A 23,761-nucleotide genomic window follows, 5' to 3' on the forward strand; every position below is an offset into this window, starting at 1 on the left:
GCCATTCATAGCAGCGCTGAAGGAGAGGTAGGGGTCGGACAGGGCGCTGCCTACCAGGTGACTAGCGTGCGCACTGACGTTTCCACCCTCATGGTCGCTGGAAAGAAAAAAAAGCACACAAAAAGGATAAGGTTACGGTCAAAGGACACTAAACTAGATAAGACTAGTAAACTAACACAACCGCAAGAGGGCAGACTTTATTCACTTATCGAAAACAGTCATTCCTCTTCCCCTTTCTTTCTTAACAAAAGATGTACACTAGCAGGTTGAGTGTTTTCTCGCTGACTGAACAAAATCTGCACAGTCTACAGTCACTGATCAAAGGGAGACAGAAAGACATCAATAAACCATCAAGCACCACACAATAACTTTTCAAAATTAAAGTGCATGATGTTTGAAAGTTTAGCATTATTAACTATCAAGGGAGAATTGCTGGGAACCATTTGGGTCACTTATTTTGACTATTTATAGAAAATGGTCTAAGGGGGAAAAATATTATATATAAAACTCTTAATACTTTCTAACTCTTATAAAAGCACTTCAATTGCATCCACTTAATAGGCAATAAAAGTGATAACTGGCTTTGATAGCACAGATTGCAGGTCTCATTGGTCCAAAGTCCCATTCCACATAGCTGTATATTAAACATCAAATAACCAATTATCTTGATAAATCTGTCAATTATTTATTAATCCACAGCTTGATCGATGGTAGCTGCAGCCCTAGAAAATTACTAGACACTGCTAACTTGTCAAGCTGGGTATAGCATGGAAAGCAGATTGTTTGCATTTAAGTTTACACCAATGCTCTTCCTTTTTTGGTTCAGATAGTAGCAGCTCTTCTACAAATAGCCAATTTGCAGTATTGCACTTGTGGCCTCAAAGATCCAGTTTGATAACAGACATCAGATGCATTCAGGTCTCCCAGCAGGGCTGAAAACAAGCTTCACTAACGTGCTTTTCTCCCTGAGGATGAGGTAAAAATCTTGACTCTTCATAGAGAAGACAGATTTTCTGAGAGTAATCACAAAGGTTAAAAGTCCAAGCCGATCTCATTCCTAACGACTGCCTCGAATGAACCAGTGCAGGAGGAGTTTGTGATGAACGAGTCAGCGAGTTTGTAGGTCATCACCTGTGGATGGTGAGGTAGAGCCTCATGAGTTCTGTGAACTGTGGATCGCTGTAGCCCAGCATGTTGGTGAAGTTGTGTGACCAGTCCAGGTTGGAGTCGATGGCGCCGATGCTGCTTCCTTCACGGTACAAATTACGGTAGATCTTAGCTGCCACGCAGGGGAGCTTGGCGATCAAGTCCATGGAGTCCTCGTACACAAACTGCACAGAGATGGCATGAATTCTTGTGAATGACTCACTCACTTTACATAGCAAATAAATATCTTAGGAGTTGTTTTAGTCATAGTATTTATCGTTACACACTTCACCTTTAAAGTGTCTAGCACAAATATTTTCAGTGACTCACCTCCCAGTACTTGGCCTTGTTAACTCCCTCAGAGTACGCCCGAGCGAAACTGCTCTCGCTGTTCAGAGCCGTGACGGCAGCACTGAACTGAGACATGGGGTGCAGGTTGGTGGGGAAGTTGTCCAGCATGGTGACCACGTGAGAGGGAAGGGCCGCACGCTTAGCCCACTCCTTAGACAACCAATTCACCTGAGAAACCAGCCGACAAAGAGTTAAATAAAAGGCAAAATATTTTTGTGGCATGTTACTATGAATACAACTACTACGACTGCCATCTGTAATGAAAATGGCCTCAGAGGATAATCTCAATTTCTTAAAGGCTTTGTTTTGTTCAACAAATATTTTTAGAGAGATATTTATTTATGGTTGCCTGTTCAGGGCCACAATTTGATTAACATCCCAACAAGACAATGCAATTGTCGATCTCAGAGCAATCAATATATGCCTATAACGAGTCACAGCTATAAACAGATGACAATCTTGCAAATCACACAAGCTGGTAGAAAAGATAAAGAACACTGTTTTTCTAAGCAGCTTTAAAGACGCATTATCTTTTTAAACTGACAGATTTGACATTGTTTCACTTATCTGAGAGGAACTGCAATATCTATATACACACGGTTTTAAAACAGGCAAATATGAAAGCATTTTTATTTTTGCCCTTTTGCCATAGAATAGGAAAAAGAAGGGAAATTGAATCAGAAAAGGTTGCACGCTGGATTCAAACCCAATTTTTTCACATAAGCACCACTGCTCACTATTTTAAAGCACTTAAATGCTAGGTTACTAGGACAACTGCATCAGAGCACATGCTCTAAATTCTAGGCACTCTGGGTTTCTTTAATGAGTAAGAATGCAGTGAATATGAATATATCCTCACCTGCTCCTCAGTGGGCACCTGTCCTGTGACCAGCAGCCAGAACAGACCCTCTGGCAGTGGCTCCTCTCCACCAGGAGCCTTGGGCAACAGCTGCTGACACTCTGGAATGCTGTAACCACGGAAACGGATGCCCTACAGATGCAATCGATAAACACAGGGATGGCGTCAGTGTTTCATTGAATAAAATAAACACTGCAGCTTCGAACTCTGAGAGGGTTCAGGGGTTAGTGGGATAACTACTGACACCAATGTATATTTATCCAAGGCACTGTGGTGCCACTTTTTATTTTTAGCTTACAGCAACAGCAGCATACTACTGTGCAAACGATGAGCTTCTATGACACTGTAAACTTTCATCATACCTTCAAGTTTCACAACCTAAAATGTGTATTTGATATGTCAAGGCTAAAATTTGCAGACTGATGGCTCAATTGATATTATGAAAGACAGAACCTTTTAGTCTATTTTGACTTTGTAATTGATTAATTATTACTAACTATAAATAGTATGTATGCCAAATAATAATAAATGAAGTATTAATAAAATATATAACTATTAATAATAATATAATTAGTTAAAGACCACTTTAACACCAACTAATAAACATTTTTATGATTTTGTTACCTATAACATTGTGACAAACCAAAAAATCAAAATCAATACTGTATAAATAATTATAACCTGGTTTAAGCTACATTTCATGGTATTGTGTGTATGTGCATACTCACCTCATCGGGGTCGAGCACAGAGGTCTCGTACACTAAACCCTTCATGCCTCTCATTCCTCCATAAACCTGTCAAAATCAAAAACAGCACTCAAACCATGGGCATTGCTAGGCCATTTTTAGGGGGCTATAGCCCCCTAAAATGATTACTCAGCCCCTCTAAAAATTTCCCCTTTAAATTTCATATGAAAACGGAAGCAGACTTCGGCTCCTCCCCGTCTTTCAGCGCGTTCTTCATTCCGCAGAGGCGCAGAGCGAGAAACAGAGGACAAGGTGTGTAGAGCACATGCTCTAAATTCTAGGCACTCTGGGTTTCTTTAATGAGTAAGAATGCAGTGAATATGAATATATCCTCACCTGCTCCTCAGTGGGCACCTGTCCTGTGATCAGCAGCCAGAACAGACCCTCTGGCAGTGGCTCCTCTCCACCAGGAGCCTTGGGCAACAGCTGCTGACACTCTGGAATGCTGTAACCACGGAAACGGATGCCCTACAGATGCAATCGATAAACACAGGGATGGCGTCAGTGTTTCATTGAATAAAATAAACACTGCAGCTTCGAACTCTGAGAGGGTTCAGGGGTTAGTGGGATAACTACTGACACCAATGTATATTTATCCAAGGCACTGTGGTGCCACTTTTTATTTTTAGCTTACAGCAACAGCAGCATACTACTGTGCAAACGATGAGCTTCTATGACACTGTAAACTTTCATCATACCTTCAAGTTTCACAACCTAAAATGTGTATTTGATATGTCAAGGCTAAAATTTGCAGACTGATGGCTCAATTGATATTATGAAAGACAGAACCTTTTAGTCTATTTTGACTTTGTAATTGATTAATTATTACTAACTATAAATAGTATGTATGCCAAATAATAATAAATGAAGTATTAATAAAATATATAACTATTAATAATAATATAATTAGTTAAAGACCACTTTAACACCAACTAATAAACATTTTTATGATTTTGTTACCTATAACATTGTGACAAACCAAAAAATCAAAATCAATACTGTATAAATAATTATAACCTGGTTTAAGCTACATTTCATGGTATTGTGTGTATGTGCATACTCACCTCATCGGGGTCGAGCACAGAGGTCTCGTACACTAAACCCTTCATGCCTCTCATTCCTCCATAAACCTGTCAAAATCAAAAACAGCACTCAAACCATGGGCATTGCTAGGCCATTTTTAGGGGGCTATAGCCCCCCTAAAATGATTACTCAGCCCCTCTAAAAATTTCCCCTTTAAATTTCATATGAAAACGGCAGCAGACTTCGGCTCCTCCCCGTCTTTCAGCGCGTTCTTCATTCCGCAGAGGCGCAGAGCGAGAAACAGAGGACAAGGTGTGTTTATCGATAGATTGTTACAATATCTGCATCTGTGCAGTTCTTTGTCATAAAGACAGTTTACAAAATATCATGGGGGAGCAATCGGTTTTCCATTGCCATTTTTATTTGAAAATTTTACTTTTAATATAAAACATTAATTACAGTGCATATGGCAAATTGTTTTGCATACTTGAGCTAAAGAAAGAGGGTTGTACTAGAAATGCAAACAGTAAAATTTTGTTTGTACAGCAAACAGGTGTGTGTGTGTGTACCTACTATATTTTGGGGACAAATTTGTACCCAAAAGTGAGCTAAACATGACAATCTCCAAAAACCTCCCTTAAGGGACATCCTCATTTGTAAAACTGGTATAAAAATAAAGTAAACAAAGTTTTTTTAAACTGTAAAAATGTAGAAAGTTTCCTGTAAGGGGTAGGTTTAGGTGTAGGGTGATAGAATATATACAGTATAAAAACCATTACGCCTATGGAATGTCCCCATTTAGATAGCCAAGTAAACGTGTGAGAGAGAGAGATCAGGATTCAGGAAGACTTGTATGGCTTATTCAGTACTGAAATGTTATACCTATCTATGCAGTACAGTGGAATACAATAAGTTGCAAAATTCAATAGGTTTAGTTTACCACCTTACCCTATTAGTCAATTTTTTTGTTTATTTATATGTTTACTATTATTTTTTATTATTATACCCTCATTTGGGGACTGAGCCCCCCTAAAACGAAAATCTTAGAATCGCCCCCGACTCAAACATTATTCAAATACCTATGTCAACACTTTTTTTCTGAGCTACAACCAGCCCTCCATCTCACTGGCCTCTAGTTCTAGTGTCATATATGACAGTAATAATGCCCCTCAGGTGCAGTTTAATCTACAGTATAGAATAACTGGCAGTGAGACAAAGACCAAATGACTCAGCTGAAACAGCGGCCATGAGAGCAGCAGCACTCACACCACAGCCTGAGGGTCCTTGACAAAACCACCATCCAATCAGAGGGCAAAAACTATTACTGTGTTTGTGGTGGTTTGCAGCACTACATCATGTGAGATCGGACTAGTCAGACACGTTAGGCAACATTGCTTGTGACATCAGTCAGATGACATGCAACCTGGCAGACATCACTAGTTGGATATCCTAAATATAAGCCCACGATTTCCAACATGAGTACTTAAAGTAGAAAGAAAAAAATACACATCATACACATAAATCTTTAAAATAACCCGCTTTATAGCTTTAAGCACTTTATAATTATTACAAAATGACTAATGTAGCCTAAAGTGATGACAGACAAAAGCAGTCACAGTGAATGGAGTGATGTTTTTCTCACCATGTCCACTGTGATCTGACCAATTGTGGTTTTGCCATGCTGCTGTTTGAAGTTCTTGATCCTGCTCTGTTCTTTAGGGATGAGGTCTGCCAGGACGTCTTTCAAATTCTGCATAAGACCAAGGGAAAATAGGTCAGCTTTCGGTTAGTGGATCAGACACAAACACATTTAACAACTAGTGCTTTTTGAGATTTAAAAAATTAGCCCCAGATATGTGATTCATGTTACTCAACCTTCCCATCAAAAGCAAGGCTGTGATCGACTCTCTGTTGTGCAATTAAAATCTAAAGCCTGGCCCTGGCTGTGATCATTGATCCAGGCTTGATGAGATGCGTACCGTGGATGCGCTGACATTTCTGGCAGCCACAACGACACATGCTGCATTCTGGAAGAGAAAAGAAAAACTATTTTGATGAAAGATGCAATGCAGAGGAAGTTGATCATCATAACAACCTGGGCTAGCAGTCAGATTTCACTGCAGAAGGCCTGCTGACAGCTGCAAGGCAGGTGACTTTAGTCGCACAATGCAAAATGCATCAGTTGCCAATTTCTTTGTATTCAAATTACAAGCTTCTTATTACAAGTTTCTACTGGACCAAATATTTTCAACAGGCTCTGAAGTCAAAGCCCAGAAAACACAGAGATACAGTGAATGCTACATGTAGTACAACAAAAACTTCAAGGCATTTTTCTATCATAATGTTTAACAGCTTCTTGATTAGCTGCTGTTTTTGTCTAAGAGAGTTACAGCACATTTATTGCACAGACAAGACTGCTAGAGCAACCAGAGGTGAAGTGTGTCTTGAACTATTATCACTGTGCCATTCATCATGACCGCCTTATTTGGGGTTCAATACAATTCAATTATAGCAAAGACATGCACAACAACAATATTTCACAGGAACATAAAAGGAGCTCAGGTGCAACAGAACAAAATGAATTCTGCAGAGACAGGTGTATGGATCCAATTGCTAATTCTATTACAGAATTGCTTCAGGAAGAGTTATGAGTTTATCCGCATGGCCCAACCCTTTCCTACATCGAGACACAGCCTTCACTTCTATATATAGCTTTAGATTAAGAGCCATATCTGATTGACTCACAGCAGGACCGGATTGAAACTGCCACTGCAGAATGACTCAAGCACGGACGTAAAATCGGGTCAGATTGGCAAAACATGTTGGGAAGATAACGAGGGGGCTTGTTTATAGCATTCAGCTGTAGGTTGTGGACTACTGAAATGTTGGTAGTAATTTCATAATTTTATCTTTTTATATTTTATGCTGTTCCGAAATGTTGGTAGTAATTTCATAATTTTATAGTTTTGCATTTTATATGTCTTTCATATCCAAAACAAACAAACAAAAATCACAAGTGCATTCCAGGCTTCCTTTCACCTTAATGGTCAGACTAATACTGGAAGACTGAGCTGGATTACACAGGGAATGATTGCGCCTTCCTGTACAAGAGCCAATGCTTCCTACGACCACCAGACACCCGTCACTCAACCCTAAAGCTAAAGATTTCACTGACACACAACAACATACAGTAGCTGCGAGACCAGAAAAACACTAATTTATGTGGCGGCCTGTATTGTAGTTGATAAGTAACTGCTAGTCTCTGCCCTTCCTGCAAGTCTACAGTCGTGTAATCAGTGGGAAAGGTGAGGCTACTGGCAGCTGTTAGCTTGAACCCGGTGTGAGCGAAGAGAAGGGTGATTACATAAGCCTCTGTAGTAGCTGAATATTTCCAGACATGTCAAAAGCAATACACTTCACATACACTAGAGGTAAATGTGTAATAGAACATATTATAATAACAGCATTTCCAATTAATTTTCTAGACTTGCGCAATTTCTAACATTTTTGTGAACGTTTACATTGGCCTGGGCGATAAAACGGTATTGATATTTATCGACGGTACACCCTCTTCGATAACGATATAAATTTTTTTTCCGATATAGGCACGTGCTATGAGTGAGGCAGACTGCACACACAGACACGAACACATGTTGAATTGAGTGCTGTGCCTGCCTGTGATGAGGAGATTGTTGAATAAAAAACTATATATATATATTAGTCGAATTTAAAAGAAACATTTGCATTTGAATGCAAAAATAGTACAATGAAATGTTAGGTGTGCGTCATTAGTGGAGCGTGAGATGCGGTGATGAAGATGTAAGTGACGTTGTTGCATTTTAATGTTTTATAAGTCTAGCCCACAAGACGCGCAGTTGCTGCGTTATTCATTCAAAATATTAGAGAAATTTAGTAGCTCAATGCGTAGAAGATCTTGATTAGGTTAAAACCGAAACCAAGCCATTCACACAGAACGCATATTCAGCGCATTTTTTAGACTGACAAATATGACTATACGTCTCACAAGAGAGATGTATAGAAAGCCATGCAAAGTTAAAACAGTTTAAACTTTTAGAAAACAGGTCACGAATTTGTGGAGGTTTATTCCTTTTCACTGCGTCTCATATGTTTTTAAAGGCAATCTGTGTGATGGGCGATTCGGCTCTTTGTATTAAGCAATGCATAAATTTGCAATTTACGAAATTATGTTTGATTTATATGAGTTAATTTAGACGTAATGCACGTTTTTCTTTTTATAGACAGTTATTTCCTTTGCGTTGGGAATTTAATGCGCTGCATTATTTTGCTCATTGCGCCCTCCTGTGGCTTCGGGAGACAAGCCAAAAGTTTCCTTCAGACCTATTTAATCTGCATATAAAACATTAGAAATTTTAATTTTGTGTTTGACTGTTAAAACTAAAAATTTTGTCGTTTGTCTCAATAAATTGGGTTAATTTAAAAATACAGTGGTTAAATTTAAACGTTTTTTTCCATTTTTCTAAAAAAAGTGTCAATAATTATTGATACCGAACGATATGAAACATTATATCGTTGATACATTTTTTTTAGCTATATCGCCCAGCCCTACGTTTACAGCATTTCACTAGCTTTGTAATGTTTAAAAAAAGGTTTGTAAACCTGCTGTCACAGACACTTAAAAGTCTTTATGCAGTTGTTCTCAAAAAATGTAAAGTTCAAGGGTTTTAAACTTGCACGTAAAGAAACTAAGATGCAAGTATCATAGTTTTACTACTATAAAATAAAATAGCTAACATACTTAAAATGGTTTCCAGTGCAGTTGCAATAAAATAGTTAGGTTATCCACCTTTTTCTTCAACGCGGAAGTAAGCCTATGGGTGAGACTTCCGGTTCATTAGCCACTATAGGTAAATAACGAGGAGAATAACAACGTGCAGTAAACGGTAAAACAGTTTGTACTACAAACCAGTGTGTTCATAAATTAAGCTTTAGCGTTAGTTCTGGCAGGTCACGTGAGTCAAGCATAGCAGCCAGACCCATAGAATTTACAAATGGCCAAGCCCATTTTTACGACAAGAAAAAGGTGGATATGCATAGACATTTTTTAGCTGTTCAATTTGATACCTTAAAAGTGCTTTCAAATTTTCTTTCAAATTGCTCCAGATTTAACTTTAAAATGATATAATGTAATATAATATATAGAAAATTGTTACTATGAAAGATCTTGTAATTATGTATTTTAATTAAATCTCTATATCAGTACATTTTCTGAAGAAAATGTGATGGTTCTTTTCCTACAAGGCCAACAGATAAATGTCCAAATTAAATAGCAAATTTACATTTTTTTATTGAAGCTACAATGTATGCAATACAACAGTGACCTTCAAGGTAAAAACACCATCACAAAGGTTGCAGAGCATAGAGAACGTGCACAGGCTATTAGCCAGCCGACAACCTTAGACCATTCTATGACCTTTGGCTCAGTTCTATTACACGGAGCCAGCCTATATGCAGAATAGACGCAAGGACCATGTTGGGGTCACTAGAAATATCATATGGAGGAATTTCTGGATAGACAAAAATTAAATAGCAAATTTACATTTTTTTATTGAAGCTACAATGTATGCAATACAACAGTGACCTTCAAGGTAAAAACACCATCACAAAGGTTGCAGAGCATAGAGAACGTGCACAGGCTATTAGCCAGCCGACAACCTTAGACCATTCTATGACCTTTGACTCAGTTCTATTACACGGAGCCAGCCTATATGCAGAATAGACGCAAGGACCATGTTGGGGTCACTAGAAATATCATATGGAGGAATTTCTGGATAGACAAAGGACTCTTTGTCAGCTTTCTTTAAGCAAGGAAAACATATAAAAGACTGACAGGTAATGCACTAATAACTCCTCTGCACTTTGTTTAGACAAAAACATGTTGTTTTTTCGATACTCAAAGCAGATGACAGGTGGACAGCTGTGTCAGACAGGTCAGACATGCTTGTCCACCATCTGAATGCTTGAAGAGGAACAGCAAATCTCTGCAGTGTCTTTCAAACCTACTTAGTGTGTGTGTCCACAGTATTTACAATGCAGACTACTGATCAGAGGTCTGAACAAAGTCCAACCCATTACCAAGAAATAAAGAAAATGACATAAGTACAGTACAAAAATGCACCTCGGCCACCCCTATGAACTGTCAATCAGCAGATTGCATAAGTGTCATACACAGCAGAAAAAAAGCTGAGAAACTCTTCATGGTGTACAAAGGTCATCTAGGGGTGTGAATGGAGTATTAACCCTGAATGACAGGAGCACAGTAACCTATTTAACTATAACGTAATTCAGACAGCGAGCCATTGGTTTTATCTCTATAGCAACAACAATGAAAGACAATGTTATCTTATGAGAGCACAACTGACACAGTATATGGATAGGATTCCCGGTTTCTAAAGATCATACATGCCCTTTAACACACTCCACTAATTTTTGCTAAACACAATCACAATCTAGTCAGATGTTAAACGTCATCAGTCCCACACATTGCTCAAGGCATTTCAGATCAAAGAACAAAACTTCATAGAGGAATACAATTTGTATGACTTGTAAAAATGGATATCACAGCACAAACCCAAACATGCCATCATTCAGGAAACTACTGCTCAATGTTCACATTACACAACTTCCATAACCGCACATGATCACAAGAGCTTTTATGAACTAGATTTAGGGGTTTTAAAAAGGTGTCATGGGACCCACGAGGGAGTACTGGGGGTTCATTGAAAGGTTCCATGGAGAAAAAAAAAACATGTAAATATAAAGATTTATAAAAATGTAAACTAAATAAATATTTGTTTTAATAAATGAAAAAAATACCTAAAACACCTACATATATAATATCTCAGAACACAGCGCTATCGTGAGAGAAGTTATAATGTAATAGTAAGAACACTTTGGTGATAATGTAAAGTAATATAAACTATTTTACATAAATATATCATATTTGCTCACAGTATATAGTGGGTCTTTATACATTAAATTTTAAGATGGGAGATGCTTTAAATTTGATGATGACCACATTTAAACCCTACTGAAAACGCATGAGGTATACCCTGCATAAACCCTATATAGCTCTATTATGGTGTACTATAGTGATCTAGCACCTTTGCACACCATTGAAGTCTGGCCATTAATAAATTAATGACAATTCTGAAGGTCAAATCAGTCACCAAGAACAACAAAAATACTGCTCTGTCAGACTAAACAGGTGCAGATCCCAAGTGTATTTACATTGTAACAAATGAAAACTGGTTGAAGTGTTCAGTGCCCTGTGAAAGGACGTCGACTACACTTCAGAAAGGACTTCAGATGAGACTCGTATGAATATAACCATATATAACGCTGTTGTTTGTCAGGTATCTTTGAACAGCTCAATGACAGCATTTTAAAGCTAAAACATAACTTTACATTGGCTGTGTCTGAAAAAAAAACATAACTTCCCTACGTTGACAACATGTTTGGGGTGCGTTTTGAAAGTTCAATCCCAAGTTTGACAATATTTTTGACCGCCTATGTTGTTTAAAATTGCTATCCAGGTTGTCAGTTAACTAGGTTTTGAAAAAAACTTAGGATTTAAAGAGGGAGGCATTTAAACATAATGTTTTTCATGCATGAAATACTTAAAACAGATGTTCGATATGGTTTATTAATATGAAATATGGCTGGCTGGCTGGCTGTTACTAAGGTAATCTATGCTAAATTAAGCTAACCGGTAGCAGCCTGTGTTTTCTTCACTCGAGTAAAAATAAAACTTTCCTACCTTTGGACTGAGGAGCCTTGGGGCTAGTCTGCTGATAGAGAGGAAGGACATTGTTCTTGTATGTGTGAATAAATATTACAAGTGCTTCTTTATCGACCCTTGCTTGAAGGTGCCCCTCTCGATACCGAGCTCGCAGTGAAGGTTGAAAAAGGGACTGAGGCCCTGTTGTAGGCGCGGTTTGGTTCAGATAGGGTCTGGTGAGGATAGAACGGCGTTCGCGTGTTCTGATTGGTTGATGGTGATAAAACTGATGTTGATTGGTGGAGCGTCTCATCGCGTTTTGATTTGATTGGTTCAAGAATGGAACGTGCATAAATTATTCAGACGTTTCGGCTGTTCTTTAAACTGCCTGACTAGAAATAGAATGCTAGAAATGCTCGAGTAAAGTCACATGCGATTTTTTTTAGGCACCTTGACATTTTCACAAATAAGGAATGCATCTCCAAATTATAATTGTAGCATAATTTAAAGCTTTTTAATAAAGGTTTGAATTATGCTGCTTCTTGTCAATATCAACTAGCCTGATGTGAATTGTTGCTTTGGCTGTTTAAGTATGCGCATTGTCCTGAAATTACTTGAGACTGCATATACACAAAGATTTCAGACTTTATTGGAAAAGGGTCATTAAATACAAATATATAGATACAGAGGCTCAAGGACGTTCATTTCAGACTTCATGCTGCCTGTAACATTGGCATGGCTCTGGCAGGAAGGATTCTCTTGGACCTACGGCACAACAAGACATTCTGGGATATGTAACTTGCTTAGTTGCGTCACAATGTCAACACACAAAACTTACAAGGTTTCTACATACACATTTCAGCAATACATGAAGGTCACAAAAAATAAATAATCATTTGGTTGGTGAATGAGAAAGTTGAAGGCAGGTGGGACGGCTGATATCTTGTGTTCTATGACTAGAAACTTTAAACTAGCCAACTTTAATAGTCATTTTGTCCAATTTGTTTTCTCATGAGCTTTATGATGTTTAAAATATGTCATTATGTCATGAGTTGGTGAACTTCTCGATAAAACCTGCATATATTGAGGTACACTACTGTTCAAAATTGTGGGGACGGTAAAAATTTTATGCTCACCAAGGCTGCATTTATTTAGTCAAATATGCAGTAAACACAGTAATATTGTAAAATATTATTGCAATTTAAAAGAACTGTTTTCTATTTTAATATATTTTCAAATATAATTTATTCCTGTGATGGCTAAGTTAATTTTCAACTGCTTCAGTGTCACATGATGCTTCGGAAAACATTCTAGTATCAATAAATAATATTTCTTTTTATTATCAATGTTGTGCTGCTTAATATTTTTGTGGAATTACTTTTTTTATTCTTTGATTAACAGAAAGTTAATAAAAACAGCATTTATTTTAAAATAAGAAAGCCTTTACTGTCCCTTTTGTTCACTTTAATATGTCCTTGCTAAATAAAAGTATTAATTTCTTTTTAAAAATATCTTACCGACCCCAAGTTTTTGAACAATAGTTTATCTATAAAAGCATATATGCAAATGCATGCTTTTTTGGACATTGTCTATAAAAGTACTCTGATTTTACCAACTGATAAACCAAAATTGACCATGGTTATAGACTTTTTTGTCAAAAATATAAATTAACAAAACCCTGCATAAAGAATCTTACAGATAAATGTAAAAAACTGCCACATTCAAAATTGTAACATAAGTCAGTACTGAAAGGTTTGGTCACAGAGTATTTGGCACGTTTGATCTGTAAACATGAAATATGCATATGCATGACAATAGCAACGGAAACAAATTGTGTTCGCCTGTCAGTTAAAATAGTTACTCTCTGTGTGAAACTGCGCACAGCAGGGCTCGATGTTTATAAAGAGATATGATGTATGCTGGAGACCTTATGAGGCTTCTGTAAACAGCAGCATGCAGTGCGAGTCATTGATTTTGTACTCTTACTGTATACTTTGGAGATGTTCAAAACTTGCTGTATGTGCACACTGCGTGTTTTGGGTTAACACACTGTATGCAAATTCTACTTTTTTTCACAAATTACTATTGTGTTTGGCACAGAGATTATGAAAGAATCAGAATATACAGCACCATGCAGCCGGTTTGTCATGCATATAAAGAACCAGGTTCAAATTACATTTAGCAGTTTACATTCAATCAAATCTTCCACAGTATAGGCTAGTGATAGATCAGATCTCTGGTCTTGTTGAGATGATCAGCCAATAACAATGTCCATAAGGCTGATTAACAGACGTGCTAGTTCGGTTTGCTGTCATTGAATAAGAAATAGTCTCCGTTTCCATTTTTTGTGAATTTTAAATAAATATTGTGTAAAATAGGCATTCATTTAATGTCAGCAATCTCATTTGTGTTCCATATCTCTGCAGCATTACATTATCCACTCTTATTTATAGATATCAGCATCAGTTTCAGTGTTATTTAGTATTATTTATATACTACTTTGGCATTTATTCATATTTTAAATTAGCGTTTAATTTTTATATGTTGTTTTCGTTTTCATTTTAGTTTAGTAGTTTTAGTAATTTTATGTGCTTTTGACATTTTTAAATATTTCTTTTTAGCTTTAATTTATTTTTATTACATTTTTAGTCATTTTAAAACTTCAACTTTTATTATTATTTCTGTTAGTAGCCAAGGCAACGTTTCTAATTTTCATTCAAGTTTTTTTATGCAGCCTAATATTTATATTTAATTTTAATTCAATTAACACATTTTTTAAATAGTTTTAGTAAACAATAACAACACTGAATCTGTAAACTACTGGTATTTTTCCCATCTTTGAACACAGGGTGGCGCAGCAATATCAAGGCTGATCAACATGCATCTTTTACCCATTTTACACATAAACTGACTTAAGATGTTGATTGCATGGGGTCCTTTAGACATTATACTGTGTGTGATTTCCTTGAAAACTGTATGAACCAGAGCAGTTGTATTTCATCCTCCTGGACGCTCAGGAAACATTGACGGTTGCAGTCTGAAAAAAAATAAGAAATCCCCAAATTGAGTCAAAATAGCTGGTGAATTTGGTCCTCTTGATCTCCATTTTGCTAATTTTTTCCTTTGGTGAAATAACGCATCCTGACGTTAGACACCAGTACTGGGCACCTCTGAGGACCGAGAGCAGACACAGTGGAAGAGATCACTCTTCCTCTTCGTCGTCCTCCTCTTCCTCCTCTATGTTGAGGAAGGGGTCGTATTTGAGGCAGTTTTGGAAGTAGTGAAGGAGTGTACGGTGCAGGTGTTGGTTGCTCCGCTCTTCTCTTAAGGAGTGCCCTTCGTCTGGGTACAGCTGAAGGGTGTAGTTGGCCTCTACCTTCACCAGACGACTTAACAACTCAGCGCTGTGTTGGAAATGTACCCGTGCTAAACACACCAAAGTAAAACATGACTGGAAATCCACAAATGATGTATGTGAAGGATTTATTATAATGAAACTAACCATCTGCAGTCCCGTGTATGAGGAGGAAGTTTTCATCTTTTAGCTTGTGAATGTCATCCAACAAAGATGCAGCCTGCAAAGAAACAACATATTGGCATCTCAGTCATAATATAGAAGATTGTTTCAAAATGTAAAACACAAAGGTAGTTGCAAATTTGTTTCTCATAAATGCTATTTCATTTCTCCCAAATGTGAACTTTCATCCAACAATGGCTTTGTTTCTCATAACTGTAACCTTAAATGTCAAAATATGACTTAAAATCTCATAATTGTGTCTGTTTTTTTGTAAGTGTAACTTTGTCACAACGTATTTTTAAATTTCACAACTGTGACTTTGTTTCTCATAACTTTGTGACAATATGACTTTCTCACAACTATAACTTTAAATATCACAATGTGGCTTTATATCTCACAAGTGTGAATTTATCTCTTGTAACGAATTTGGTCACAATGTGACTTTAAATCTCAGTTTAAATGAGATTTAAAAATCTCTGTTTCTCATAACTGTTATACATCACAATGTAACTTTATATCTGTTTCTTGTAACTGGAACTTTGTCACAAGGTAACGACACAATGACTTTAAATTCCAAAATTGTACATTTGTTTCTTGTAACTTTAACAGTTACACTTTGTCACAATGTAACCTTATATTTCACAACTGACTTTTCTTTCTTGTAACTGTAACAATGTAACATGTTACAATGTGACTCACAACTGTGACTTTGTTTCTTGTAACTCTGTTGCAATGTATAATGTTACAATTTGACTTTACATGTCACAATTGTGACTTTGTTTCTCATAACTAACTTTATTACAATATGACTTTAAATCTCAAAGTTGGAACTTTATATTTAATATTCTATCTGTGATACAAATGTGCCTTTATGTCTTGAATCTGTAACTGTCACAATGTGATTTATTTTAAATTATAGCTAATTTTTACCCTGAGGAGTAAAAAAAACTATTCTGTAACTTAATGCTTGATAATGAATGAAAAGGTTGATGCAAAAGGTCTACCATGTACGAATGCTCCTCTTTAGCTGGAAGGCCTAGATATCTCTCTGAGAAAGCAGCACCTGAAAAACAAAGTTAAATCCATTTTTTTCACATAAATGTGAAAAGAAGCTGTAGTGCACTGCAGATTACACCATTTATCACATGGATACGCTAACAAAAAAAGTAGTACCAGGATACTTTGATATATACCACGGGACTGAATGATTACCATATCACATACCATGGTATTCTGAAGCACTCCAAGGCACTTCATAGAATGTACTTCAAAGAATGTCCAAAAATATTGTTCTGCCATTGTGTATGGAGCTGGAACTCACTATAGAGCTTGAAGTCTGTGATGGGAGCCATGACAGCGGCACATTTGAACATCTGGTCGGTTGCCGTCAACATCTTCAAACCTAAATAGCCACCGAATCCCTGTGAGGACAAAAGAAGGCTGATGTCAGAGCTCTGCAATTGAAGACTAAATTCAAAGTACATATCCCAAGTGAGAATATGATGCAAGTCTACAAAGGGATTCGTTTGCTAAGAAGATGTGTATAAAAGTGATAGACCACAAGAGCCAGAGCATTAAATCAATCTGACTACTTTTAGGTTGTTATTTGAAATGATGCAATGCATAAACCCTCCTTAATCACTGTAAAAATCTATTTAATGCAAAACTTTAGGTGGTTTTTAGACACCATTGTTCAATAAACAAAGTTCTGAGGTTGTTATTTAATGGTATATGCTTTTGTTACATCATTCAGTTCACATTATTTCAATTTATATTTTAAAGAATTGTGTTAACAGTGGAATTACTGATGAAAAACTACATTACCCACGTTGCTGTGAACAAAGTTCCACCAAAATCACATATTAAAGCTCATTAATGCCATTAAATGCACAGTTTTGTACCTTTGTCTTTTTGTCCAATTTCAAATATTCTTCTGCTTCAAATAAAAGTTTGTAATGTTGTAATTCACCTCATAGCTGATTGGTTTGGTTCATGGCTTATAATGCATTAATGAAGACTTTAAAACAAATCCCTATGGAAAAAATGAATGAGAAAAAAATACTTCCACAACCAACACCATGGGAAAAAGTGGGTGGATACAGCTGCACTTATTAGCCTAACTGTAGGCCGTTTACAGTTTCCAACTTGCATAAATCAGCTATTTATTCAAATGTGACTCATCCAATCAGACGTTGAACTCTCCATTTTCAGAACATATATTTTACCTTTCCATAAACAGCAATTCTTCTCCCATCAATGTACGGCAACTGCATTAACCATCTGAAACGAAACATGAGAATTTCAGGTGGCATTTAGGATTTATGATAAATGACTGGTTTTTATAAGCAGCCAACGTATTAAATCCGCAGAGATATAAACATGGCTTTTTTTTTGCCTTGAGCAAGAAGTAGGTTAAATTAAATTAGTCAAGCAAGTGTTCAACAAAATAATTAAAGAAATCCCAGCGTCTGCTTCAGAGCATAAAGCATTTCCTAATCAGATATTTTGCGTGCAAAATGACTTTTCTATTATAGGTATTATTCGTAATAACTGGAATAAGAGAATGACTCACTCCACTACTCCAAGCTTGTCTTTAATGCGTAGGGAATCCAGCTTGCGAGGGTCCAGGGTGCTGCTTTTCTGTCCCTGTGAGACTTGGCTTCTGCTGTCGATCCAGGCCAGTGCCACTCCATGCAGGCTGGATAAAACCTCCGGCCAGCCCAGGGCAAACTCCTCTGTTACCGACTGCCTCCCTGGAATACTGTCACTACGGGTGCAGAGAATGGATGGATGGAGGTGTTGACACATATTGTCACATTGTAGATTAAAAAGACATCAGCAGACTGATCTTGATTCTGTAAATGTGTTGGCACTTGCTGAACACTTCTTGCATCTCAATCGAGCTTGTGCATATTGCTTATTAATAACACAGCATTCATAAATCATGTAGCCTAACCAACTACGGCGAGGGAGAAGAGAGTCTTAACTTGATTTGCATTTCCAGAAAGAGATACTGCTGCTTGCAAGGCAGGAAAATAAGTTTTAGGCAAGCGTAAGTTTTAGGCTTTGGTTTGGTGTACATATGAATTGCTGTGCTGATCTGTCACCGTCAGAACACTCAGCACGCATCTTAATGCAACACTGGCTTATTACTATAGTATATACAGCCTACTATTGAATTTAAGCAGTAGGCATCAGTTCACTATGGTACATCCTTGTCACATGACCTTCTATTGCTGCACTGATTCAGCAAGTGTCGGTTTCATTTTTTTAAATAAAGCTTTTTGCATTCTTATTTCGATTTTGTGTACAATTTGAAAGTTGAATCAATATTACTTCTGGTTTATCAATCACTTTGGAAAGTGCATTGCATTGTGGGATACAGAATGTAAGTTTTATACATGCAAGAAAGACACCAATCACAATTCAGTATGCAAATATGTGTCATTAAGAGGAGCTGAGTTATGGTTATTATGGTTTAGAAAAAGCATAATAATGTTTAAGAAATGTCATTACTATGGAAGCTTCTATCTACCTCAGAATAAACAAAAAGGTTTCTGCAACTTCTCATAATTGTGACTTTACAAATCTCAAAATTTGAAATGGTCGCTAATTTATTGCTCACATTTGTTACTTTATAGCTCACAAATTTAAATCATACAACTGCAACTTTTATATCTCAGTGTGACTTTATACACTACCATTCAAAAGTCGGGGTCTTTTATTTATTTATTGTTTATTTATTTATTTTTGAAAGACATTCATACTTTTTTTTAGATTTATATTTTGTCATTTTTGCTTTTTATTATGATTTATTAAGATTATTAATAAATCATATCAGCCCAAGACTGGTTGCCCACTGAAGCTAAGCAGGGTTGAGCCTGGTCAGTACCTGGACATCCTGGGAAAACCTGGTGCTGTTAGTGAGGCCAGCAGGGGGTGCTCACCCTGTGGTCTGGGTGGGTCCTAGCACCCCAGTATAGTGATGGGGACACTATATATGTCAAAAAACAGTCTTTCAGATGGTACGTTAAACCGAGGTCCTGACTCACTGTGGTCATTAAAAATCCCAGGATGCCCTTCGAAAAAGAGTAGGGGTGTAACCCCGGCATCCTGGCCAAATTCGCCAATTGGGCTCTGACCATCATGGCCTCCTAATGATATAATACATGATCTGTGGAGTATTTTGAGCTGAAACTTAGGATGCCCTTCGAAAAAGAGTAGGGGTGTAACCCCTGCATCCTGGCCAAATTTGCCCATTGCCCTCTGACCATCATGGCCTCTTAATCATCCCCATATTCTGATTGGCTTCATCACTCGGTCTCCTCTCCACCAATAAGCTGGTGTGTGGTGGGCGTTCTGGCACACTATGGCTGCCGTCGCATCATCCAGGTGGATGCTGCACACAGGTGGTGGTTGAGGAGATCCCCACCTCACAATTATTATTATTATGATTATTTATGCCATTACAAAAGATTTCTAATTCAAATAAATGCTGTTCTTTTAAACTTTCTAGTCATCAAAGAATCCTGAAAAAATGTCAAATGTTCCCACAAAAATATCAAACAGCACAAGTGTTTTCAACATTGTGAAGAAGAAATGTTTCTTGAGCAGCAAATCAGCATATTAGAATGATTTATGCAGGATCATGTGACAATGAAGATAAACTACATTTTAAAATATATTTAAATAGAAACAGTTACATTTCAAATATATTCAAATAGAAACAGTTATATTCGAACAGAACCGTTTTAATAACATTTTACAATGTTTTACTGCATTTTTTGATCAAATAAAAGCAGCCTTGATAAGCTTAAGCTTAAGTTATAAAACTCAAACTTTTGAATTGTAGTGTCTCACACAATGTGGCCTTTTATATACATTTTATCTCATAATTACCTGTCTCATTTTTACTCTAATGCAGAAATGGGCTTCCATACAATACAATGCTGCCTTACTAACAGTATCATACTGTGAGGGGAGACACTTACATGATAATAAGGAGAGAGTGCAGGTTTCCCTCGTACCCAGGAGGCAGGGACATCTTCAGATCTAGGTCTGTAATTATTCGCAAAGGCAGTTAAAACAGAACAAACGTCCGTTTCTACTGTATTATACTGCAAGGAAGTCTGGGTACCATCTCATCAATATTCTAACCACTGGTAAATGAGCTCCCATGAGACTGCTGGTTTTTAACAAACTCTCAGTAACACACACACACATGCACAAACAAACACAGTCAAGGGACCTGATACAGTACATGTGCAATTTATATACACAGATGTACAAGGGAAGGTTTGCATGTGTGGACAAGCAAAAATACACACGCTGCAATAGGCTTCCCCCAAAGGCACCACTAATGGTACAGCTGTGAGGAAACAATGAGCAAAACCAGAAAGAAACAATTATCTGATTGATTCTTAAATCTAGTTGGCTTTGTAAAAGGTTTAGATCAATTTATGCTGAAAGGAGGAATGTAATCAGTTACTTAAGAAATCTTTTTACCTCTGTTGTCAGACGAAAGCGTCTGGAAAACTGTCTCCGAGAGCCTCTTGGTTTCAATGCACAAACAAACATAGTCAAGGGACCTGATACAGTACATGTGCAATTTATATACACAGATGTACAAGGGAAGGTTTGCATGTGTGGACAAGCAAAAATACACACGCTGCAATAGGCTTCCCCCAAAGGCACCACTAATGGTACAGCTGTGAGGAAACAATGAGCAAAACCAGAAAGAAACAATTATCTGATTGATTCTTAAATCTAGTTGGCTTTGTAAAATGTTGAAATCAGTTTATGCTGAAAGGAGGAATGTAATCAGTTACTTAAGAAATCTTTTTACCTCTGTTGTCAGACGAAAGCGTCTGGAAAACTGTCTCCGAGAGCCTCTTGGTTTCAAGAGACTTAGCGAGGAGGCTGTTGTCTTCCACCACTGTGTATCCTGCAAGAGCAGAACGCAGACTTAATCCATTTTTGGCATAAAACCAGAACAGTTCACCACATCGGAGTATTTAAATATTAACACTGTGAAATAATGAATCTAGCAAGATAATACAATTCAAGAGGATACCTTGAAGCACTTTTTTAATGTTTTAGAGAACACTCTTACTACAACAAACTGAAAATACTCACTGGGGTGCTTTCATCCTAAAATAAATTCAATTTTTTCTCAGAATCATATGGGCAATTAAAGTTAAGTGAATAAAGTAGTGCTTGGGTGTTGCTATGTGATCATTAAGGTGTTCTAGGTAGTTTATAGGTGGTCCTCTATGATATTCTAGTCTGTAGATATGGTTCCCTCCTTCAATGTATGTACTACAGTTCAAAAGTTTAGGGTCGGTATGATCTCTTAATTTAAAGAAGTTTCTTATGCTCACCAAGGCTGCATTTATTTGATCAAAAATACAGTAAGAACAGTAATATCGTGAAATATTATTACAATTTAAAATAACTATTTTCTATTTTAGTATATATTGAAATGTAATTTGTTCCCGTTATGCAAAGCTGAATTTTCAGCATCATTACTCCGGTCTTCAGTGTCACATATGACCCTTCAGATATCATTCTAATATGCTGATTTGATGCTCAAGAAACATTTATTAATATCACTGTTGAAAACAGCTGTGCTGAATTTTTTAATTTTTTTTAATGAACAAAAAGTTACAGTAGAAACTTCTAGGACGAATTACACAGTTTTAGGAATTCAAACAATCTCATAATCTTAAAGGCACAATATGTAAGATTTTTTTTATTAAAATATCCAAAAACCGCTAGAACAGTGTTATATATTTTGCTGACTTGTGCACTTACATTATCCCAAATGTTTAAAAATTGCATATTGTGCCTTTAAGTATGAACAATAATAAAAGTCATATTTTATAAATGCTTAATACAGCAAACTATAACTAAGTTCAGTAGGATGCATTTAAATTAAAAAAATATATTTTTTGACCCAATTGTATTGGCAATTAAAATATTTTTTTTCTGTTATACAGCCACAAACGGCTGACTACACAACAGCTTGAAATAAGAAAAATTTTAATTCTACTTACTGGAAGGGTCACTTGTGCTGTGAATGGTTACTTTTGGGACACCTGGGCCTGTAAAAGTATGACAGAGATGAGAAACATCTTTTTTGACAGAGATGAGAATGTCTTTTTTCATCAGCCTAAGTGTGTCTGCATTTGTGCATGAGATTCAGTGTGATCTTACCCAAGCAATAGAGGGTAAAGTATGTCTGATTGGGACTGAAGTCTGCTTTAAAGAAGCTGCATCGCTCAAACAGGTTGCATGTCAGACACTGGCGATGAAACACTCCTCCGAGCTCCACGCTAGGCAACAAGCAAGCATTTCATTATTACACAATTCATCATCAATGCTGATGCAATCAAACTTTAAATCCACCCTTTTTCTTTTTCTTTCCAACCCTATCTGACCTTCATTTGACCACATATAGTGATCAGGATTGTCAAAATGAGATTTAACACCTAAGCTTAAAACTAAACTCTTGACAGCCCACTGTCTAAAAAAGCAGCATGAACATTGAAATTTCTCATTTTGCATTTCACAGAAGAAAGTCAGAAAGACGTGAGAAAAAGTTATAGAAGAAAGTCAGCCATAAGTAACATTATAAATGCCTTTACTGTCACGTTGATCAAATGAATGCATCCTTGATTAATAAAAATTAACTTATTTAAATAAATAAACAATAGTATACAATTTTGGCTGAACTGTCCCTATAAATTCCAATACAAACACACACACACACACGTGCTGATCTGGTTTTCCATTATCCACTTTGGTTAAGCCCAATGCTGGACCTTTGCACTTTCACCATATTGCTCGGATAGTCGCAATAAAAAATCTATGAGAACTTGTGGCCCACAGAGAGCAAGTGAGAGTCTTGAAGCATTAATCAAAGGTTAGAGAACACCCTTTAAATCGTTGTGAGGTGCAGCACCTCCCCCTCTACCCATCTCCCTTTCAACCTTCTCTATCTCTCTCTGCCTCTGACTTTCTCTCTCTCCTAAGCTGCTGTTCCTGCTAAATGAATTAGCTGGACTTCTTGCCTGGAGCTCACTAGAGGGGAAAAAAAGTCTATTGGCTTTTCACAAATGTCCCTGAAACACATCTCAGACGTAGACTGGAAAGATTTAATTGATTACAACACAAGTCGTCAATGAACATACGTACTCAGAAACTGGAATGTCAATGCGGATGCAGAATATCAACATGTAATAATCAACATATCGAGAAAATGAAATACAACACAACAGGGTGTGCAAACGCTGGCAGATTGATTTAGATGCAAATGCACAGCACGGCATGAGAGGCGCAGAATTCCTAGACAGTGATGA

At 36.9% G+C, this 23,761-nt stretch overlaps 2 protein-coding genes across 2 annotated transcripts in view; both read right to left on the minus strand.

Moving 5' to 3' along the window:
* The window catches only part of cs (citrate synthase), a 19,375-nt gene extending 7,290 nt beyond the window's left edge, over nucleotides 1–12,085 (minus strand). The window contains exons 1-7 of the mRNA XM_016283931.1: nucleotides 11,924–12,085; nucleotides 6,105–6,152; nucleotides 5,768–5,875; nucleotides 4,167–4,232; nucleotides 2,357–2,488; nucleotides 1,477–1,665; nucleotides 1,132–1,331 (exon numbers count right to left, since the gene is read on the minus strand). Of these exons, the coding sequence (XP_016139417.1) occupies nucleotides 1,132–1,331; nucleotides 1,477–1,665; nucleotides 2,357–2,488; nucleotides 4,167–4,232; nucleotides 5,768–5,875; nucleotides 6,105–6,152; nucleotides 11,924–11,974 (794 nt within the window). The 5' untranslated portion in view covers nucleotides 11,975–12,085. The remainder of the gene's footprint in view (nucleotides 1–1,131; nucleotides 1,332–1,476; nucleotides 1,666–2,356; nucleotides 2,489–4,166; nucleotides 4,233–5,767; nucleotides 5,876–6,104; nucleotides 6,153–11,923) is intronic.
* A 2,576-nt stretch (nucleotides 12,086–14,661) lies between these two features.
* LOC107594036 (inactive dipeptidyl peptidase 10) overlaps nucleotides 14,662–23,761 on the minus strand; it is a 35,810-nt gene continuing 26,710 nt past the window's right edge. The window contains exons 17-26 of the mRNA XM_016283965.1: nucleotides 22,617–22,735; nucleotides 22,457–22,504; nucleotides 21,247–21,345; nucleotides 20,393–20,459; nucleotides 17,974–18,168; nucleotides 17,627–17,681; nucleotides 16,723–16,822; nucleotides 16,406–16,464; nucleotides 15,387–15,459; nucleotides 14,662–15,310 (exon numbers count right to left, since the gene is read on the minus strand). Coding sequence (XP_016139451.1) covers nucleotides 15,087–15,310; nucleotides 15,387–15,459; nucleotides 16,406–16,464; nucleotides 16,723–16,822; nucleotides 17,627–17,681; nucleotides 17,974–18,168; nucleotides 20,393–20,459; nucleotides 21,247–21,345; nucleotides 22,457–22,504; nucleotides 22,617–22,735 — 1,039 coding nt within the window. The 3' untranslated portion in view covers nucleotides 14,662–15,086. The remainder of the gene's footprint in view (nucleotides 15,311–15,386; nucleotides 15,460–16,405; nucleotides 16,465–16,722; nucleotides 16,823–17,626; nucleotides 17,682–17,973; nucleotides 18,169–20,392; nucleotides 20,460–21,246; nucleotides 21,346–22,456; nucleotides 22,505–22,616; nucleotides 22,736–23,761) is intronic.

Source organism: Sinocyclocheilus grahami, unplaced genomic scaffold, assembly GCF_001515645.1.
Source record: "Sinocyclocheilus grahami isolate Dianchi unplaced genomic scaffold, SAMN03320097.WGS_v1.1 scaffold178.1, whole genome shotgun sequence".
In the NCBI taxonomy this organism is placed as follows: domain Eukaryota; kingdom Metazoa; phylum Chordata; class Actinopteri; order Cypriniformes; family Cyprinidae; genus Sinocyclocheilus; species Sinocyclocheilus grahami.